Source organism: Dermacentor silvarum, chromosome 2 (assembly GCF_013339745.2).
Source record: "Dermacentor silvarum isolate Dsil-2018 chromosome 2, BIME_Dsil_1.4, whole genome shotgun sequence".
Classification (NCBI taxonomy): domain Eukaryota; kingdom Metazoa; phylum Arthropoda; class Arachnida; order Ixodida; family Ixodidae; genus Dermacentor; species Dermacentor silvarum.
The window spans coordinates 108,918,791-108,935,944 of record NC_051155.1 but is presented as its reverse complement, the minus strand read 5'-3'; the positions used below and the strand labels follow the sequence as shown (position 1 = coordinate 108,935,944).

General features: G+C 44.6%; 1 protein-coding gene across 1 annotated transcript in view; it reads right to left on the bottom strand.

Annotated features, from left to right (window-relative positions):
• Positions 1-11,926, bottom strand: part of LOC119440290 (neural cell adhesion molecule 2) — a 55,273-nt gene extending 43,347 nt beyond the window's left edge. Inside the window, exons 1-3 of the mRNA XM_049662852.1 lie at positions 11,903-11,926; positions 11,448-11,622; positions 5,834-5,944 (exon numbers count right to left, since the gene is read on the bottom strand). Coding sequence (XP_049518809.1) covers positions 5,834-5,944; positions 11,448-11,622; positions 11,903-11,926 — 310 coding nt within the window. The remainder of the gene's footprint in view (positions 1-5,833; positions 5,945-11,447; positions 11,623-11,902) is intronic.
• Between the last annotated feature and the right edge of the window lie 5,228 nt (positions 11,927-17,154).

Below are 17,154 nucleotides of genomic sequence, written 5' to 3'. Positions count from 1 at the left end.
TTATTACAAAAATATTGCTAAACAAGTTATATTATAATTTATTTCATAATAAATAAAAAAATATTGAACAAAAGGGCACGAACTTTGCAGTGTGTGCATTATCAAACTTTAAAAAAAATGCTGCAAAATACGTAAGAGGTCATGCACAGCGCTCCCGGTTGTGGCCGCTTTTAAGTATTAGCTGCTTTTCTGCGCTTGAGGACAAAACGTAGTACATTTACAGCGGCGCCAATAGTAAACGTTAGAAAGTGAAATACAAGAATTATAACTGTAAAAGCTCAACCCTAACATGCATTCGATTAGAGGCGGCCCCATTTATATGTATTTTTGGTTCTTGGATTGTTTTTCCTGCCCACCATGGGGACATACACCTCGCAATCTGCCAACAGTGACTGGCATGGGCGTCAGTAACGGCACAACGCACATGCCCTTCACTTTGATAACATATACAATACTGGTTGAAAATGGCGTACTTACAGGAAGCCGAAATGAAAGCGTATGCTGAGGCGGCGGAGAAACAGAAGGCCAGCTATAGCTTCTAATTTGATGACATAGTCGGGATAGCGTCCAGGTATGTTACCGCATATGTTCCCCACTTTAACAACACTTTACACGTGCATTGTGCTCCCGCGCATTAAACAACAAAAGGAGCCACAACCTGCTTTATCAGGAAAGCAGAGTTAAACTGGCGAAAAATCCGCGACCTGCTCATAATTGCCAATGTGGGTGAATGATTGTAGAGCCAGATTTCCCTCTACTAATGTGAGTACGAAGCTCTATGGCTGAAAACCAGCTTTGGAACACCTGGTATCCAGCACACAGTGCTCCCTGTCGACGGCGGCGGCATCGGCGGCACGCACGGCCGATATGGGCGAGGACAGCGCCCGTGTCCACTGCGGCATAATCGCGGGGCCATTGATTACACGCTGCCTGATTATGCGCGGCCGTGTTTCGGCGCGACGGCGCAATCCGTCACCGATGAGAGCGGACTGGCTGCCGAAGCATGCATTCTACTTTGGCGCGCCAGACTGGCTGGCGCGCTCGAGCTTGTGCGTGTGTGTGTTCGTGCGGGTGTGCACAGTGGCGAGAGAAGTTTCCCGGCGCTTCGCCTGCGTAAGGCAGTGAATGGGGAAGGTAAGAAGGGAGTGGACACAACGGACTGGGTCGCGTATAATATTGCAACGACCGCACGCGCGGAGTCGGTGCAAACTACATGCTGTACGTTTTCGTTCTTGCGAAAGGCTTGAACGATTCGTCTCTCTGGGTCCCGACAAGGCTGGCGCGACGAACGATGGCTTGCGCTTTCGCCACTGTCTGGTAACGTGGCGAAACGCTCATGCATCGAAGTGAGCACGTAAGCTTTGTTTCTGGCTATTAATGCTGTATTGGCTTGTGTGGAAAGAACGGAAGCATTCGGAATTCGTGACGACCATATCGGCGGCTCTATTTCCGTCGAGGCTATAAATATTCGACTGCAGCCTTGGAGACGGACGTTGTTCATTTAGGCGAATAAAGGCGGAGGGGGGAAGGAAATTATCGCTCGCGTTGCACACGTTGGGCGTTAAACTAGCCGCTACGAGTAATAAAGTATATATCCGTTGTCCGACAAAGAAACTACCTTCCGAAGACCATCTCAAATTGACGCAGCTTTCTGCTTTCTTTATGCGTGCTGGTTATGCTTAGGGGAACAGAAAATCCGAGAAAGATACTGAAGCTCCTCAGCGCGTCAGACATGGACAACCAAAAATAAAGTTTCGCCCATCACGCAAAGCAGTTACGCGCCGGTTGGCGAACTATAATGCGCAGTAAACCTCAGACATTTTCATGTGGCGTTTGTTGGAGTGAATATTTGCAGGTGAGATCGAGCAATCACTTTAGAGCAGTAAAGGAAGAAGTGCGAGTGGTATTCGCTTGTGATGGTCGTGTCTCCCGATAGTGATGTAGAAAGACTCGGTTTTCATCCCTCCTCTCACTTATCCGGACTTAGCCACTATTCTCTACTCAAACAACTCTCTAGCTTCGTGCTGCTGCAGTCATTCGGCATTTCCACAATTTACATTTGGGCTACTCCATTATACATAGTAGGCATCATGCTATTCTTGAACGCTTGTCTTGAAGTTTGCCCGCACATTTGCGTCGTTAATACCTTTGAGAAAATCTTCGCGTGATTATGATACTAATCATGAATGGTTTCTGCTTTAATTTCTTTTTGTCTGATGCACTTGTAAAGGCGAATACCTTCTTATTAGAAGAGCTTGCTCTGTAATAGGGGATAGACAGCGCTCTCGGACAAGAGAAACAGCACACTTCTTCCTGGCGTTTATTCCAACGAAAGCAGCAGTTACTAGCTCGCGACCGATGTGACGGAGTAGGGACATTCATTCAATTCCCACTCCACTCTTGAGAGTGGCAATTTCCCTAATTTCATTCCTTTTAACTCCTTGGATTGATGAGAGTTGGACAATTCCCGCTCCTGGTGTAACTGAACTGATGCAGCCCGTTGCTCCTGTTCCAGTAAATGCAATGATTTCTCTACAATTGTTCAGTACTTGCGCTTGCGTGCGTAGTAGGTAATAACATATTTTTTTTAAATCTTAACCACGTCATAAGAATGTTACGAACTATTTATTTCACAAAAGAACGAACAAGCTTCGTGGACAGTTATCTCTGAAACACGTGGCTGTCTGTAATATTTGCAATGCCTACAATTTTTTAGAAGGGCATTGTCTCAATTTCCGGTTCGGCAGAAATATCTGAGCCTATGTGTGGTGCCAAATGTAGCACTAGCCCTTAAAGAAGCATAGCGCGAACACTAGGAGCGTAGAGCGCATGTCTGGACAATACAGCAGCCGTATCTTAGAAACTTTGCTTCACCAACACATATACAATATGACTATAGAAGAACATGGCACGCACCATAGGACTAGACAAAGAAATGCATCAAACTGCAGCGCGAATCAAAACATAAATAAACCATCTCAACAAGCATGGTCAGTGACAAAGAGACAAGAAACTTCTATATTGTTTTCAAGAACATTTTATATGAATTATGAGGAATCAGACGCGCAATGGTAAAGGACGCTCGTTTCACTTCCAGAAGCCCAATGGTGTCACCTCGTCACCTCTGAAAAATGTAACTAGTAGTTGCTGTCTCTAAATGCAATTCAATCTAGTACCACAGAAGTGCTTGCGGGTTTTCAGAAATGTAGCATGTGTAGAATACCGTGTTATTTGTGATTACCACGGCAAAGTTATTCTCCCATAGGTAGATAATAAAAGAGCCAGTAATGAGTAATAATTGAGCAATGTCATAAATCAACCAAGTCTAGTGTAGACCAATTGGCAAATTCACCTGTTTTGTAGAATCACGTAAAGTCAACATTTAGCTCTCCAAAATTAAGAGCGCATTCCATTCTAACTCCATTCCCATTCCATCTGCCCGAGTGGTGCCATCATTCGATTCCAATTCTTTTCCGGGTGTTTGAAGATGTGGAATCATTTCGGAATCATTCCAACTCCAGAATTTCCACTCCGCAGCTCGGCTCTCGACCAGGGCTAGCTCCTCCCGTACTTCTATGTGGTTTTCTTTTTAATGTTAAACGCTACATGTTTCTACATTGGTAATTCACAACCAACTACCCCAGCATTCAACTTTGGTGAGAAAAAATGGCAATTGATGTATGGTTAACCAGTACAACATGTTGGCTCCCATATTTACGGCCGCTACAGTGCAAACAATAAGTTGCTTTATATTTGATATCAAATGAGAGAATTTCGTCAATAAAGCAGCCTTCGCGAGTAGCATTTTCCTGTGTTCCGTCTTCGCGACAAACCTTAAGATGGAAGCGAGATCTTGATGTGATAATCAGGCTTCATAATCTATATCGAAGCATGCCTCCTCATGTACCTGAGAGTAACAGCTGCTTCACACGAGCTTTGTAGCGTTGCCCGAGCGCGACCATTAGAGGTGTCTTTTATTCCTAATCGCTCTTCAAGAGTAATGATTCATTACCCCTGCCTAGGCGCTCATACAACGCGCAAGCCGACAAGCAACACAATAAATAGACGCACGTTGTAGAGAACCACGACCACATCTCGCTTTGCGACAAGGGAATCATGATGTTACGGCGCATGCTCCTCCCACATGTCCCACATTCGTAGTCTCTTGGGACACTGACCAATCCGCCTGTCAACGCCCCGGCAATTATCAAAACTACCAGGGTGACCCGCGGAAAACAATACATGGCGCTTAAGGGAGCATCTATTAACCCTTATATTTAACATTAAACACAGGAGTTTAACGTCTCGAAACCTTGCAGTAAGCCGTGATCCATGCCGTAGAGTTGGGCTGCGGATCAATTTTTTCCACCTGAAATTGCTTAACGTGCATCTAAGGCAAAGCACAGGAGCGTTTTTGTAATCAGCCCCCCCCCCAACGAAGTGTGGCCGCAGCCGCCGGAATCGCACCCACGTCTTCGTGCCCAGTAGCACAACGCTTGTAATAGTGGTCAACCACTATTACAAGCGTCCGTCATGGCCCCGAGGGACGAACAATCTCGACGGCGTCGTGACGTAGCGTCCTCATTGCAATGAGGCATCATCAACAGAGCCCCGACCTTCTTTTGAGAACCTTTTCGTAACGAACCTCAACATTAATCAGCTACGACCTGGAATGTATTTACAGTCAAACATGCCGGCACCACGACCCCATCCCGATTTATACAGCAGAAAGTAATTCCAGCGCTCCTGCTGTTTTCGAAATCGACATGCCTTCGCAAGAATTAGACGTTGTGCTGCTCATCGTCTTCAGTACACGGAGGTGTTTTTCGCTCTTTTACTTTCCGAACTGCTTCACCACAGCGGCAAAGAAGAAGCGAACGTTTCTCCTGTTCTCTGAATTAATGTTTCTCTTCTGCCTTCGCTCACCCTGTTTGGAACCCTGATCTGAATTTACTAGGAGATTGCGGCACAGATGCCGCTCAAGTGCGCTTTCTGCGTAATTTTTCTCCCAGTTACACACAGTTACTACTGCCTCAATGTACTGGTTTTTATCTACTTACCCTGGAAGGGCCTGAAACGGTTAGTGCGACTATTTATTGAACAATGGACCAATTGAATTATTGGACTGGTTAAAAAGTAAGTAATGTAAAAATGGAAAGGAGCAGATGTTTAAAAACATGCAAAGTAGCATTAGATATAGTTAGGCCACCTACAATTGTACCTTGTACAAAAAATATATTTGCGCGGGTCCTGCTTTAGACATAGAATAAAGTTATGTAAAAAGCCAGCTAAGGGGGGGGGGATTTTGGTTTATGACGCTGCTGGGCAATCTATCTAGTTTTTTTTAATTGCCTATTCATAATCCAGTCTAACGTACGAAATTTCACATCGAAGGCACATCTTACTGTGTACTTAGATAAGACGTACGTACAGACTCCTAATTCTTAAACAGTACCACGCCAGCGTCGTCCGGCTGGCATGTCAGCACCTTACGCAAGGAAAGGGCTGTGTCGTGCGTGTTAAAAGAGCCTAGAATACGGCACGTGCACTCCGCTTGAACATTGGCCTCGTGGGCTTATTCTCGAATGATACTGTCGCTCCGCGCCGTCATAAGGCGCTGACATGCTCGCCAGTCGGCGCTCATTCGGTACTGATGAAGGTTGAAAGGCTGCACAAGCGCGCCAGAAGAAACCGATCGCTGTCTTATGCGATAACCATTATTGCTGCTATGAGTTAACCTCTGAATTCCGCTGTCGTGCAACTTCTTCGAAGACCTAATTCAACCTACTCACGTTGTCTTATCTCGGTCAGAAATCAGAAACCCAACTCTTACCGCCTCGGACCTCGCAGATTAGGCTCAGTCGACTGCTCTCGTTGAAAGGGCCGATTTTTCCCGAGAGAGCATTGCCTTGGGTGTCCATGATCACAGGTGGCTCAGGAGGCACTGCATGCAGATAGTGAGCGACGAAAAATAAACGACGGCGGGCAAAAGGGCTTACGCAGTAAAAAAAAAAATCATACAAGGCGGAACAAAAGGGCGCCATAGCAAGCGAGAATAAATAGAATCCAAAGCCGTCGTCCGAGTCGACAGTGCGCGACGCTGGAATGAGGCGGAAAACAAGCCGACACGATTACCACTCGACGCCAGCGCACTCTCTCGGTGATGCGTGAAGTGAGTCGTTCAGAAGGAATCGGTGGTCGGAAAGAGGGTGTTAAGAGCTGCTCCCTCGTTAATTGGATTCCCTGCTTGCAACCCCACGCGAGCTGCTCTTTATTAGCTTCGGTTTCGTTCTGTTTCCATTTCCCGCGCGTCCTTTATAGCTGGTCCGCGCTATTTTTCAAGTATTTTCCTGATAGTCGCTCAGTACTTTCTGCAACAAATATCTTTTATTAGGTGAGACAACTCGGGCGCTTTCTATTTCACTCAGCGAGAGATATTTATTATGTCAGTAGAAAATTAGAGCGTTTCTGGCTCGGCGTCTGGAGTACGTGTGCTCTTTTCTCTAATGATAATAAGACGTGTCTTGAGCTTGCATGGATATGATGAGTCCGCTGTTTGTTGTCCACAAATTTCTCTCATAATGCCACTGTCGTAAAACTTGTGGATCTTCCCTTGCATGGTATTTTACTTAACTTCAGCCAGACTTTAAAAACATGCAAATGCTAGGTAGCTGGACATGGCCAATGTAATGTTATTTGCCGGCACTTGGAGATACTTTGATTATTTTGGCATTCCGCCAAATTATATTATTTGTCTTATAATTTTCAATAATCAACTTCTGAATTAGTATAAATAAATTAAAAGTGCCAATGAAAAATTATAGACCAACATGAAAAACTCCCGATACAGCTTTCATTTTGTAAGTACGTACTACATAAAAGTGCTCTTCCGAGCTTGAAAGAAGCCCACGAATACACACAAAATTGCAGCACGACTGGCCACTCGAGGCCCTTAGCGTGTATTCGCGGGCATCTTTCACGCTCCGAAAAACACATTATGCAGCACGCATTGAGCAACAGAACGCTGTATCGGGAGTTTCTCATGCTGCTCTACAATTTTCTCAATGACACTTTTCATCCAATTATATTAATTGCGAAGTTAATTATTTATTTAGAATAATTACTTGAATACACGGAATGCAAAAATTAATCTGAGTATCTCCAAGCAACGCCAAACAACATTACCTTGGTTTTGTTCAACTATGTAGCATTTACGTCTTATAGTTTGGCCCAAATTAGGTGAAACACCCTATGGGGTGGTATACCCCGTAGTTCTACAATCTGTCAAGTACTGTCTACGCATATCAAGAAGTGGTCATGAAAATACGTGTATTTTTGCTTATAAACCTAAGTGCTTGCGCCAGCGAGCAATCGGAAATTGTAAATCTAAATCCCAGCAACGGAATTGCAATTATTTTCCAGACCACTTAACTAGTTTTCACTTTCATGACTATCAAATGGATGAGTAATGCGGGACAATCCATGGGCCCCTCCACATTTCCAAGAAACGACACAAGCACAATTTACAGAAATGTCAAATTTTTTAGCTATATGTATTTACTGGAAAGTTTCAGACTTTCATCCAAAGCAAACAGCAGAGCCTGTCAGGCGTGAAGCATAGACAAGCTACATGGAAGTGGGGTTCCCTCTAACAATCAAGATCACCAGCATTAGGCAGTTCTAGATACAATTTTCAGCTATTCAGTGCGTTTCTAACGCGTGTGCTAGCGCGTTACGGCCCGTGTAAGAAGCTGGTGTAAGACGCTGTGGCCTCTCCGCCTTACCTTCAACGCGTTTCGAACGCGCTGCCCAAAGCAGTGGCAAGTCAAGTTCAAGTCGAGGAGCGTTTATGAATACATACTCTCTCAGCAGTCATGTGATGGCGTCGGCATAGTTCCGGCATGTGTAAATGGCTGCGTAAGACGCTGTGGCCGCTCCCCTTACTAGAGAGTACTGCACGTTTCTAACGCGTTTGTGCTAGCGTCCCCTAAGCGGAAGATCCGATGATTCCCTCCGGAGCTTCGCCCACTCATCGCGGATATGCTGTGAATTTTTTTAAGCCAATAATAAGCCCTGAGCACTAGTGTGGGACCTATTTGTCGTAATGTCGCCTCCTGCTCTACACAATACCATAGGAACATCACAAGTGTAATAGGCTCCTCTAATATTCCATGTGTGTGCACTTTAGATACGTAGATCTTCAAATGCCACGTGTCCTAATTACACAGATTTATTAAGAAGGCAGCATTATGACAAAGCCAGCAAAGGAACATCGCAAATAAAACTAAATGGCGAGAAAACTGGGGAAGCGCGGCACGACATAGACGAGGGCACATTATAAAACGGGGGAGTAGTAATTAATTTAAAAGTTGCAAATTAAGAGCTCAAATGACAGACTAGGACAGACAACGCGGCAGGTACAACGATGACTTTTGAAATTGTTTCCTTTGTTTTTGTTTGCGAGATCAGCGAGGCATACATTATAGCGTCATAGAAGAAACATATAATATTCTTAAAAGGAAGCAGATAAAGAATCAAAAGTAATCAAACAAGGCAGGACAATACGGAAGAAATATGTCATCATTAGGTAAGTGGTTTGGCCATCCATGTGCTAGATGGAAAAATTCTAACCTCTCAGTTAATAAAAATGCAGGAGTCTTGACGCGCATGTAACGGCAAACCAATTAAGCGGTTCCTGCAATACATGCTGTGACACTGCTTCCGATCCTGCCAACAACAGAGCAGAAGCCAAAGTTGGGCCTCCACCCCAAACCGCGTAGCAATGATTGACAAAAATACTTATAAATTTTGTCTAAGATGTGTCCTCATTTCTCGCTGGGGCTTTAAATTTTGTACCGTGCGTTACGAAGTGCAGCAAAACACGCCTTACTCAAGATGCATGATGGAAGATATAGAACAGCGATCTCGAGTGAGCAACCAAAATACCGTGGGGCGTTTTCAGCAGTGTAGTTTAGGACACCTTTAAAAATGATGTCCCTGTATTCCTTTCTCACTCTTGTTTCTGTTATGACCATAGTATTGAGCATGTTTATATCATGTCAGGGAAGAAGGGCAGCCAGCAACACGTCCGAGCTATTCTGAAATACAGTTATTATAGTTTTAAAAATTAACACGTCTGTTGCGATGCCCCTAGAACATAACCGTCGTATTAACAAGCAAGATTCAAATACTTAAGAACGCAGCGAGTTGTTGAGTTACGGAGTTGATAGACTCAAGAAAACACAACAGCTACAAGAGACAGGGTACTGCAGATGTCTGGAATAAATTTGAACATTTGAGGTAATGTATTGCGCAAAAAGCATGCTACACAAACGTTACAATTATAATCGCATACGATTGCGGCCGCTGTTGCCTGAATTTGCACCACCATGGGCACCGATGCACCATTTATTCACTCGTGCTCAGTAATTAGCTGAAGCACACCGCAGTGGGTGCGCGAGTACATACGCTTGAATAAGTAGGGTTAAGAAAAAGAAAATCATGTTAAAATGATAAATAACATTACCTTGCCTATTTCCTTCAACCATGTGGTTATAAAGTAATTTGGCAGTGTACTCATACAAAAGTCCCCAAGCTATTCCCTAGAGCAGGATGCATACACCGCGAAAGCACCGCGGTCAACTTTGTGACACAGATTGCTGAGAGGCAAGGTGCCAATCGCAACTTTTCCTGCTTACTGTGCATCAGTGTAAAAGGCTACTTCCACAAGCTTTCGTGAGATTTTTTTCACCAGCGCATACCTCGTCCCGAATGAGACTGCATCTACTGGTCTTGCTCGAAAAATTGTCAGGTGTCAGTTGTTATTTAGTTGTCGCCACTGGAGGCTGCTCAAACTGGCATTGCAAGGCGGAACGTTAGTTGAGGCACCTGCGGGTATGAACGAATGCACCTTATTTTTTTGTCATTGTTCAAATTGGGAAAGCCAGGCTATCTTATATATATAGCGGCGGCCAAAGCGCTTCCTATTTGCCATTTCACAGCAGCTTTTTTGTCTTCTCCTAAGCACGGCTGTATAATGTAATTGAGCTGCTAAGCCCGATAGCTCGGAGATGATTCCCCACTAGGGTGGCAGCATTCTGGTGGAGCCGAGTGCGAAAATCCTCGTATAGAAAATTATAAACGCACGTTCTAAAACAGGTTGTTACCATTACTCCGGAGCCTTTCACTACAACATTTCGCACAGCCCCAGTGCAGATTTGGTACGATGGACTCAATCAAGCAAATAACTAAATACTTGATAGTTGTCTAAGCGTACAATAGCAAAACGATTTGACGGCCACCTTAATTATACACAAGGCCAGTCAAAAAAGTATGGAGGTGCCTCTGGCTTTCACATTGCTCCCTCAGTGCTATGCAGAGTATCTCAGTTCTGCGCGATTTTTAGAAAGTGTTGCCGTCGAAAGCTTATCTGGGACATAGCGCCACTTAAGAGAGTAACGTCGCCTCTAGTGCGTACTGCTTACAACACAGCTGAAAGCGTGTTCATGTCCGTACAACAAGTGAATGGCTTCATGACAGGCTAACATTCAGGGAACATGTCAGGCGCCGCACATCTTCCAGCTGATTGTAGATAGCACGAGAGCTTCATGCAGCTCGGCTGCACATATTTTGTCGACCGAAGGAAAGCGAGCTACAGTTATACTTTGTACATGCCGTGTAAAACACGCCACAGATTGAATGGTCCTGCACGAGCTTGTTAGCAAGAATAGTAAATTACCGATGATTTTACTCACACTGTTGTGCTAATGTTTCCGCCTTTGAGGAACCTTCTCTTTGTTTGTATGTTTGCTCAGTAGACGGACTTGGTAGCTGATTACGTATCTTCCAGATTCCATAAAGTTGCCACCAAACACACTGTGGCAATTCACCCCCCCCCCCTCCCGTCAGTCATACTACGGGTCTCCTTAATTTCATGTGAGCTCGCGGTCTTCACTAAAGAAATAGGTGCATGCTACCACAGCCACAACCGCCAGATGTATCTTTCTTGAAGGCCATAATGATTGATAGCTATTGCACCTGGCTGCCACTTTTCTTTCTTGAAGTACTGCATAAATCCCCGAAACGAAGAAATCCTTGAACAACTAAGCTCTATTGTGTCCTATTATATCAAAACCCAAGAATACATTTTAATAAGCAATAAACCAACTAGCAATTCAGTACACTGCATGATAGTTAGCTTTCGTGTTGTTGCTTTGTTTTGTTCACACTCTCCTCGACAATGATTCCGGAACTAATAAAGCGGTCAGTTCTGTCGAACGCAAAAAACTGATACACAAAAAAGTGACACCGACATAGCCTTTCGTCTTACACTGATTCAAACATCTACAGTGAAGGCCGGATGGACAGCGTCAATAAATAGTACAAGGGGCGAAACGAGCACAACGTTACGAAACAAACTGTTAAGTGCGTGGGGTCTCCAGGCTCACCGATGACCTGCAGGTAGACGGTGGCGTTCCTGGTGGTCCCGTCACGGAAGGTCACCGAGCAAACGTAGGTGCCCTTGTCTTCGTGGCGAAGGTTGATGATCTTAAGAGAATGTGGGTGACCCATGAAGGAGAAGTAGGCGCGGCCCTGCCACTCCTTGCGTGCCCAGCGCGCCACCTGCGAATCGAGGAGCCAGCTGAGAACAAGCTTGGATTGGCCCGAAATCCTACGTTACTTGGTTAGTATAACAGTACGTCGACTGCAACTCGTCAGTAGATTGCGAACCTAGTCGTTCACTTACAAGAAATAGAAACTGAGGGAAGGAAAGGCAGGGAAGTATAACATATGAGTTTGCTTATCCATGTGAGAGGAAGAGAACAAGAGATGAAAATGAAAAAAAAACAACATTTTGCCAGCACTTCTAACACTTCACACTATGCGCTCTTGCACAGCCCACTGACGCGTTCTTGCGCATTTCCATGGCTGGCCATGTGAGCTCTCGAACAGGGCTTACGTACGTAAAGGGTGCGCAAGGAGGGTTCGCAGCTACGCGCGCTCTTTTATAGTGCCGAAAAAAAATGTCACAGTTTCGCCCTAAGGGCGAAGCAATGAATGCGATAGCAACACAGCAATGTCATACGAAGTAAGGTGAGCGGCTTTGGTAGCAACAACACGCAGAACTGTTGTCGACGCCATCGGCGTTTTGCCCGCGTTCGCTCAAAATGCGTGCGGCGTTGGTGACTGTTGCCGGAGCCTCTGATATAAATAGGCACTGCGTGCCGCAGCTAAACGTCGCCTCCCTTCCCTCCCCCTCCCCCACGGCCTCTCGCTCGTTGGAAGAAGGCGCGTTTGCTCTACATACATGGTGATTGTGAAGGAGAACAGAGACGCCTACTTCTGCAGCCCTTAAGCGAGCACGGCGCAGAACGCGCGTTTGTTCTCCGCCGTGCGTTCACTCCCCGTGAAAGACGCGCCTCTCGCGCCCTTTCACTCGCACATACAGCGTTCGGCGCGCGGCGACGATTTCTTCTCCAAATGACGTCATACGGAACCTCACGGCGACGGCGACGCCGACGGCAGAAATCTGCTTTTGAGTGTCCATATAATTGCTATCGCAATAAAAAAGAACCTTGCACTTGGCCGCGCAACGCATGAAATAGCGAAGCTGGGCGATCGTAGCCTAACATTTTATCGAAGTGCGCGAGAACTTTTCATCTTATTACTCATGATGATAACTTCTTTTCGCGCGTCACTGCACGTTGCATAGTGCAGCTTGCCACACTGACACCGCGTTCCAATGCCGACACCGCGTTCCAGGAGACACCCTCCGTGAATGCGTCTCTCTCTCGCTCTCATAGCGTGCAAAACCTCTTCACCTCGCAGCACACGAGCGTACGAACGAGCCAGCTGTGTACCAAGACGACGACGCTCGAACGCAATCATATTGTTCACACAAATGCTCGTTCTGCAAGCGTGGCTCTATAGCCTTGGACATTGACATCACTCCATCCGCAATTAGGTTCACACCGTTTAAGATTACTAGCGGTCCTCCCTATGACATGTTCATAGTACTGCGTTTGTATAGCCTATGGAGAGCTAGAATGTGTGATCACCATGCCGAAAGCCCGCGATCTACAAGATCATTCTTTCATGAAAGTGCAGCTTATGTAAGGAGTGTGTACGCTGCGCAGGAACCTCCGCCTGACTGGATGCACTTGTTTGACACATGTGTGTTTGCCTGAGGCAGCTATGTCCGCACTGCAATATACCTTCAGTTTTGTTTTCCATGCATTAAAGAAAAAAAAGTGGCTCTATAGCCTGGTGGTTACGACACTCGCTTTGGGACCGGCGGCACGCGGATTCGAATCCCACCTCGGCGAGAAATTTTCATTTCTTTCTTGGTAGTGTCTTGCTACGCCCCACAAATTACGGCTGGCTTAAACAGATTCGCTGTTAAAGGTGCTTGTCTTAGTCTGGATTAATGTTCTGGCCTGCGTTTGCGTTATTCACCTGTTAAGGGAAATCACCAGCTAGTCTATCCAAGCAGCCGTGGACTAATAATTATACCTGCCAACTCTGCCGATGTTCTCACAAATTTTGCAAATTTGCGCTCGTTCTACGATTTTACGAATGCTTCACCATGTTTTACACAAAAGTAAATTATGTTTATCCCACGCCCTGTGGGAATCGATGTTTTGTGAAGCAATGTGCGGGGAGCCTACCAAGTTGACGAGACGACCATGAGAGCACCAAGACTTAGGCGGCTCTTTCATGACCTGCATGACACGCATGTCATGACATCATTTCATGAGTCCTCATGAGTCTCTTTAGCTACACCTAACAGACCTTAGGGCGAAAGTCTTAGTCATACTCGTGACTATGACTTCTACCACCATCCTTTAGTGTTTCCTTCACTTACTATCAACGTCCGAACCCATTTCAGTGGTTTCTGAGTGTTATTGTTTTTTCGCTGAGTCATTGTCATTTAGCCTAGTCACGGTCATTACTATGACTTCGACCAACAACCTTAGCCTTTTTTTTTACCTAGTACCCCATCCGAACCCATTCCAGTGGTTTTTGAGTGTAAATATTGTTTCGCTGAGTCATTGTGATTTTTGCTGAGTCAGGCTTATGACTGAGTTCTACTATCATCCTTTAGTGTTTCCTTCCCTTAGTGCCCATGTCCGAATCCATTTCAGAGGTTTTTGAGTGCTATACTTTTTTCGCTGATTCATTGTCATTTCTGCTAAGTCATGCTCGTGACTATGACTTCTACCATCATGCTTTAGTATTTCCTTCACTTAGTACCTACGTCAGAAACCATTTCACTGGCTTTTGGGTGTTAATCTTTTTTCGCTGAGTCATTGTCATTTTTACCTGAATATGCTAATGACTATGATTTCTACCACCATCGTTCAGTGGTTACTTCGCTTAATGTCCCCGTCCGAACCCATTGCAGTGGTTTTTGAGTGTTAATCTTTTTTCGCTAAGTCATTGTCATTTTTGCTGAGTCATTATCATGACTGTGGCTTCTACCAGCATCATGTAGTGTTTCCATCACTTAGTACCCACGTCCGAACCGATTTCAGAGGTTTCTTTTGCTGGGTCATTGTCATGACCTACATGACACGCATGTCATGACATTTATGTCATGATCTATCACTTATATTCGTCATACACTCCTGTCATACTATACCGATTTTGGTACCTACCAAGTTAACGAAACGACCATGATAACACCAAGACGTAGGCGGCTGTTTCCTGACCTACATGACACGCATGTCATGAAATTCACGTCATGACATATCACTTATGTTCGTCATATACTCGTGTCATATTACGCCAATTTTGGTACACACTAAGTTAACGAAACGACCATGAGAGTACAAAGTCCTAGGCGGCTAGATAGATAGATAGATAGTTACTGTCAAAGTTGCAAATGTTCGCCAAGAGATGCTTCGCATTTTAAAAATCACTAGCCACTCCCCTGTCGAGAAAATGAGAGTAAGCGAAGCTTGTCGTGTGTGTACCGGGCCTAATACATTTCCTTCCCTTTTCTACTACTTTTTCATCCCTTTCGTTCTACTTGTCCTTTCCTTTCCTCATACTTTTCCTTCCTTATCGTGCAATGTTTCCTTCTGTTGCGTTGTACTATTCTCTGCTCGTCACTGTTTTCGCTTGCGTTCGATGTATCGAGTTTGCTAGGCGGCGTGGTTAGCATCATTCGCCCGCCATCGCCGCTTGCAATTCTTCGAAATTAATTGCCTCAAAATTCAATCTGTCCATCATGTAAGACAATGAATCACTCATACCCCCTTAAGCAATGGCTCATACTTCCGTAAACGCTGCCTCATAATTACGACGAGAGAAGAGAAGTGAAATTCTACACTGGAATGATGAGCGGCAACAGAGCCAGCTGTGGAAGAAGACAACGACGTTCGAGTGAATGCAGATTATGATAATTTTCCGCGTACACCAACCTGGCAGAAGTGAGCCTATAAAGCTTCGCTTAAAAGCTGTATTGGTCTTGTAGGATGGGGTGGCGCAACATTAGAAAAACTGCATGCAAGAAAGTTGTGGTGGGGCTTGCGCCACTTTCTCGTGGCAGAGCAAGACCCTGTATATCAGTGAGTTCTTGCTTCGAGCAAGTTTGTTCAGCATAGCTCAAGAAGCAGGCAAAATCAGCAACAGTAAAGTCGTTGAATAGGTTGATGCGATCTAAAGGCAAAGTGTTACTGCAATTGCTTGTGCGTGGCCTGTCCAGTGCGTACGATGCCACAAGAGGTGTATGCACACAGTCTCCCCCAGTACCTCGCCAGCTAAATTTTTACTAAATTTTCACTTTTAAAATTGGTAGGTATGCTAATCACAGTTCGTGGGGATCCATGGATGTCTGTTTTCACGAAGCGCACTCATTGACCGATAAATACGAGGAGCTTTAGGCTGTAATTGAAGTTCACTTTTACAATTTCTTCTAATTTCCATTTCGGGAAAGTAGCAGTTTTTTCGGTGATGCAAACGTTATGAAATCTTTATCCTAATCTTTTTCCTATATTTTGTGGAACATAGATAATGGCAATTGGATTAGACCGGGAACCTCAGCACATTTCTGGATCCTTTATTGGCCAAATGACATGTAATAAAGGCGTGTTCCCACTACAAAGTGAACTCAGGCTAAAGCGTTTTTTTTTTCGCAGCGCAATAAAAGGTTCCTTTTGGTCCAAGATGTCTCTGACCTTTACGAAACTTCGCAGGCTGTAAATGCAGTAGTTCTGCTACACGCTATTGTTCATGAATATTGGTGCTATCTCATCCTAACGTTACAGAAACTGGTTAGAGACATTAAATAATATTATCTAGAAAACCAAGGAATAAGTTTACGGTAAACTGCCATCTTATTCTTGCTTTCTTCTTGGTGTCGCAAAAATGCGCCAATGTTAAGTATAAAAGGCGAAAAATTTTACTTCCTCTATATTTCTCTCGACCAATACCAGCGCGCCACCATGGGGGTGCACCACGCCGGTAGAAAAGAAAAAGAATTCGCGACGTAAGAAGTATTATTACTTATAATTATTATTATTATTATTATTATTATTATTATTATTATTATTATTATTATTATTATTATTATTATTATTATTATTATTATTATTATAAATTATGCAGTTCAGGAAAATCAATTTCTCTGTTGTTCTGATTACTAAATTGCACATTAACTGTAGTTTCAGAATGCATATCTAAAAGTCCAGGTGCTCAATTCTTGGCCAATCCCCCGAAGTGGGTACGAGCCATGTGCTGAGGTCATCATCATCATCATCATCGTAAGATGTAAGAAAACTGTATTCGCAAGATAGTTCTACTCTTTATACTTTGCAAAAATTACAGTTAACCTAATCCCTTTATCATGTGTATGAACGCAGCCCAGCCATTGCCCAATCCATCTGAAAGAGTAGGTGTCACTGTCGTTTCGGTCACCATCACTATCACGAAGACAAAGAGGATAAGAAGACGGCGTACGAGCCAGGTCGACATCTGGCTTTTTTTTTTTGCTTTTTGCTTGGCGTTTCTTGTTTGCTTGTTTTCAAATATGAATTTTCTTTAGCATTCCCACTGCCGCCCGATTCTTGGCCTATCCCCCTTAGCGGGTGCGAGCTAAGACAGAGGTACATCATCATCATCGTGTCACGCTTCGTTTCTCGCGTTCGAGTC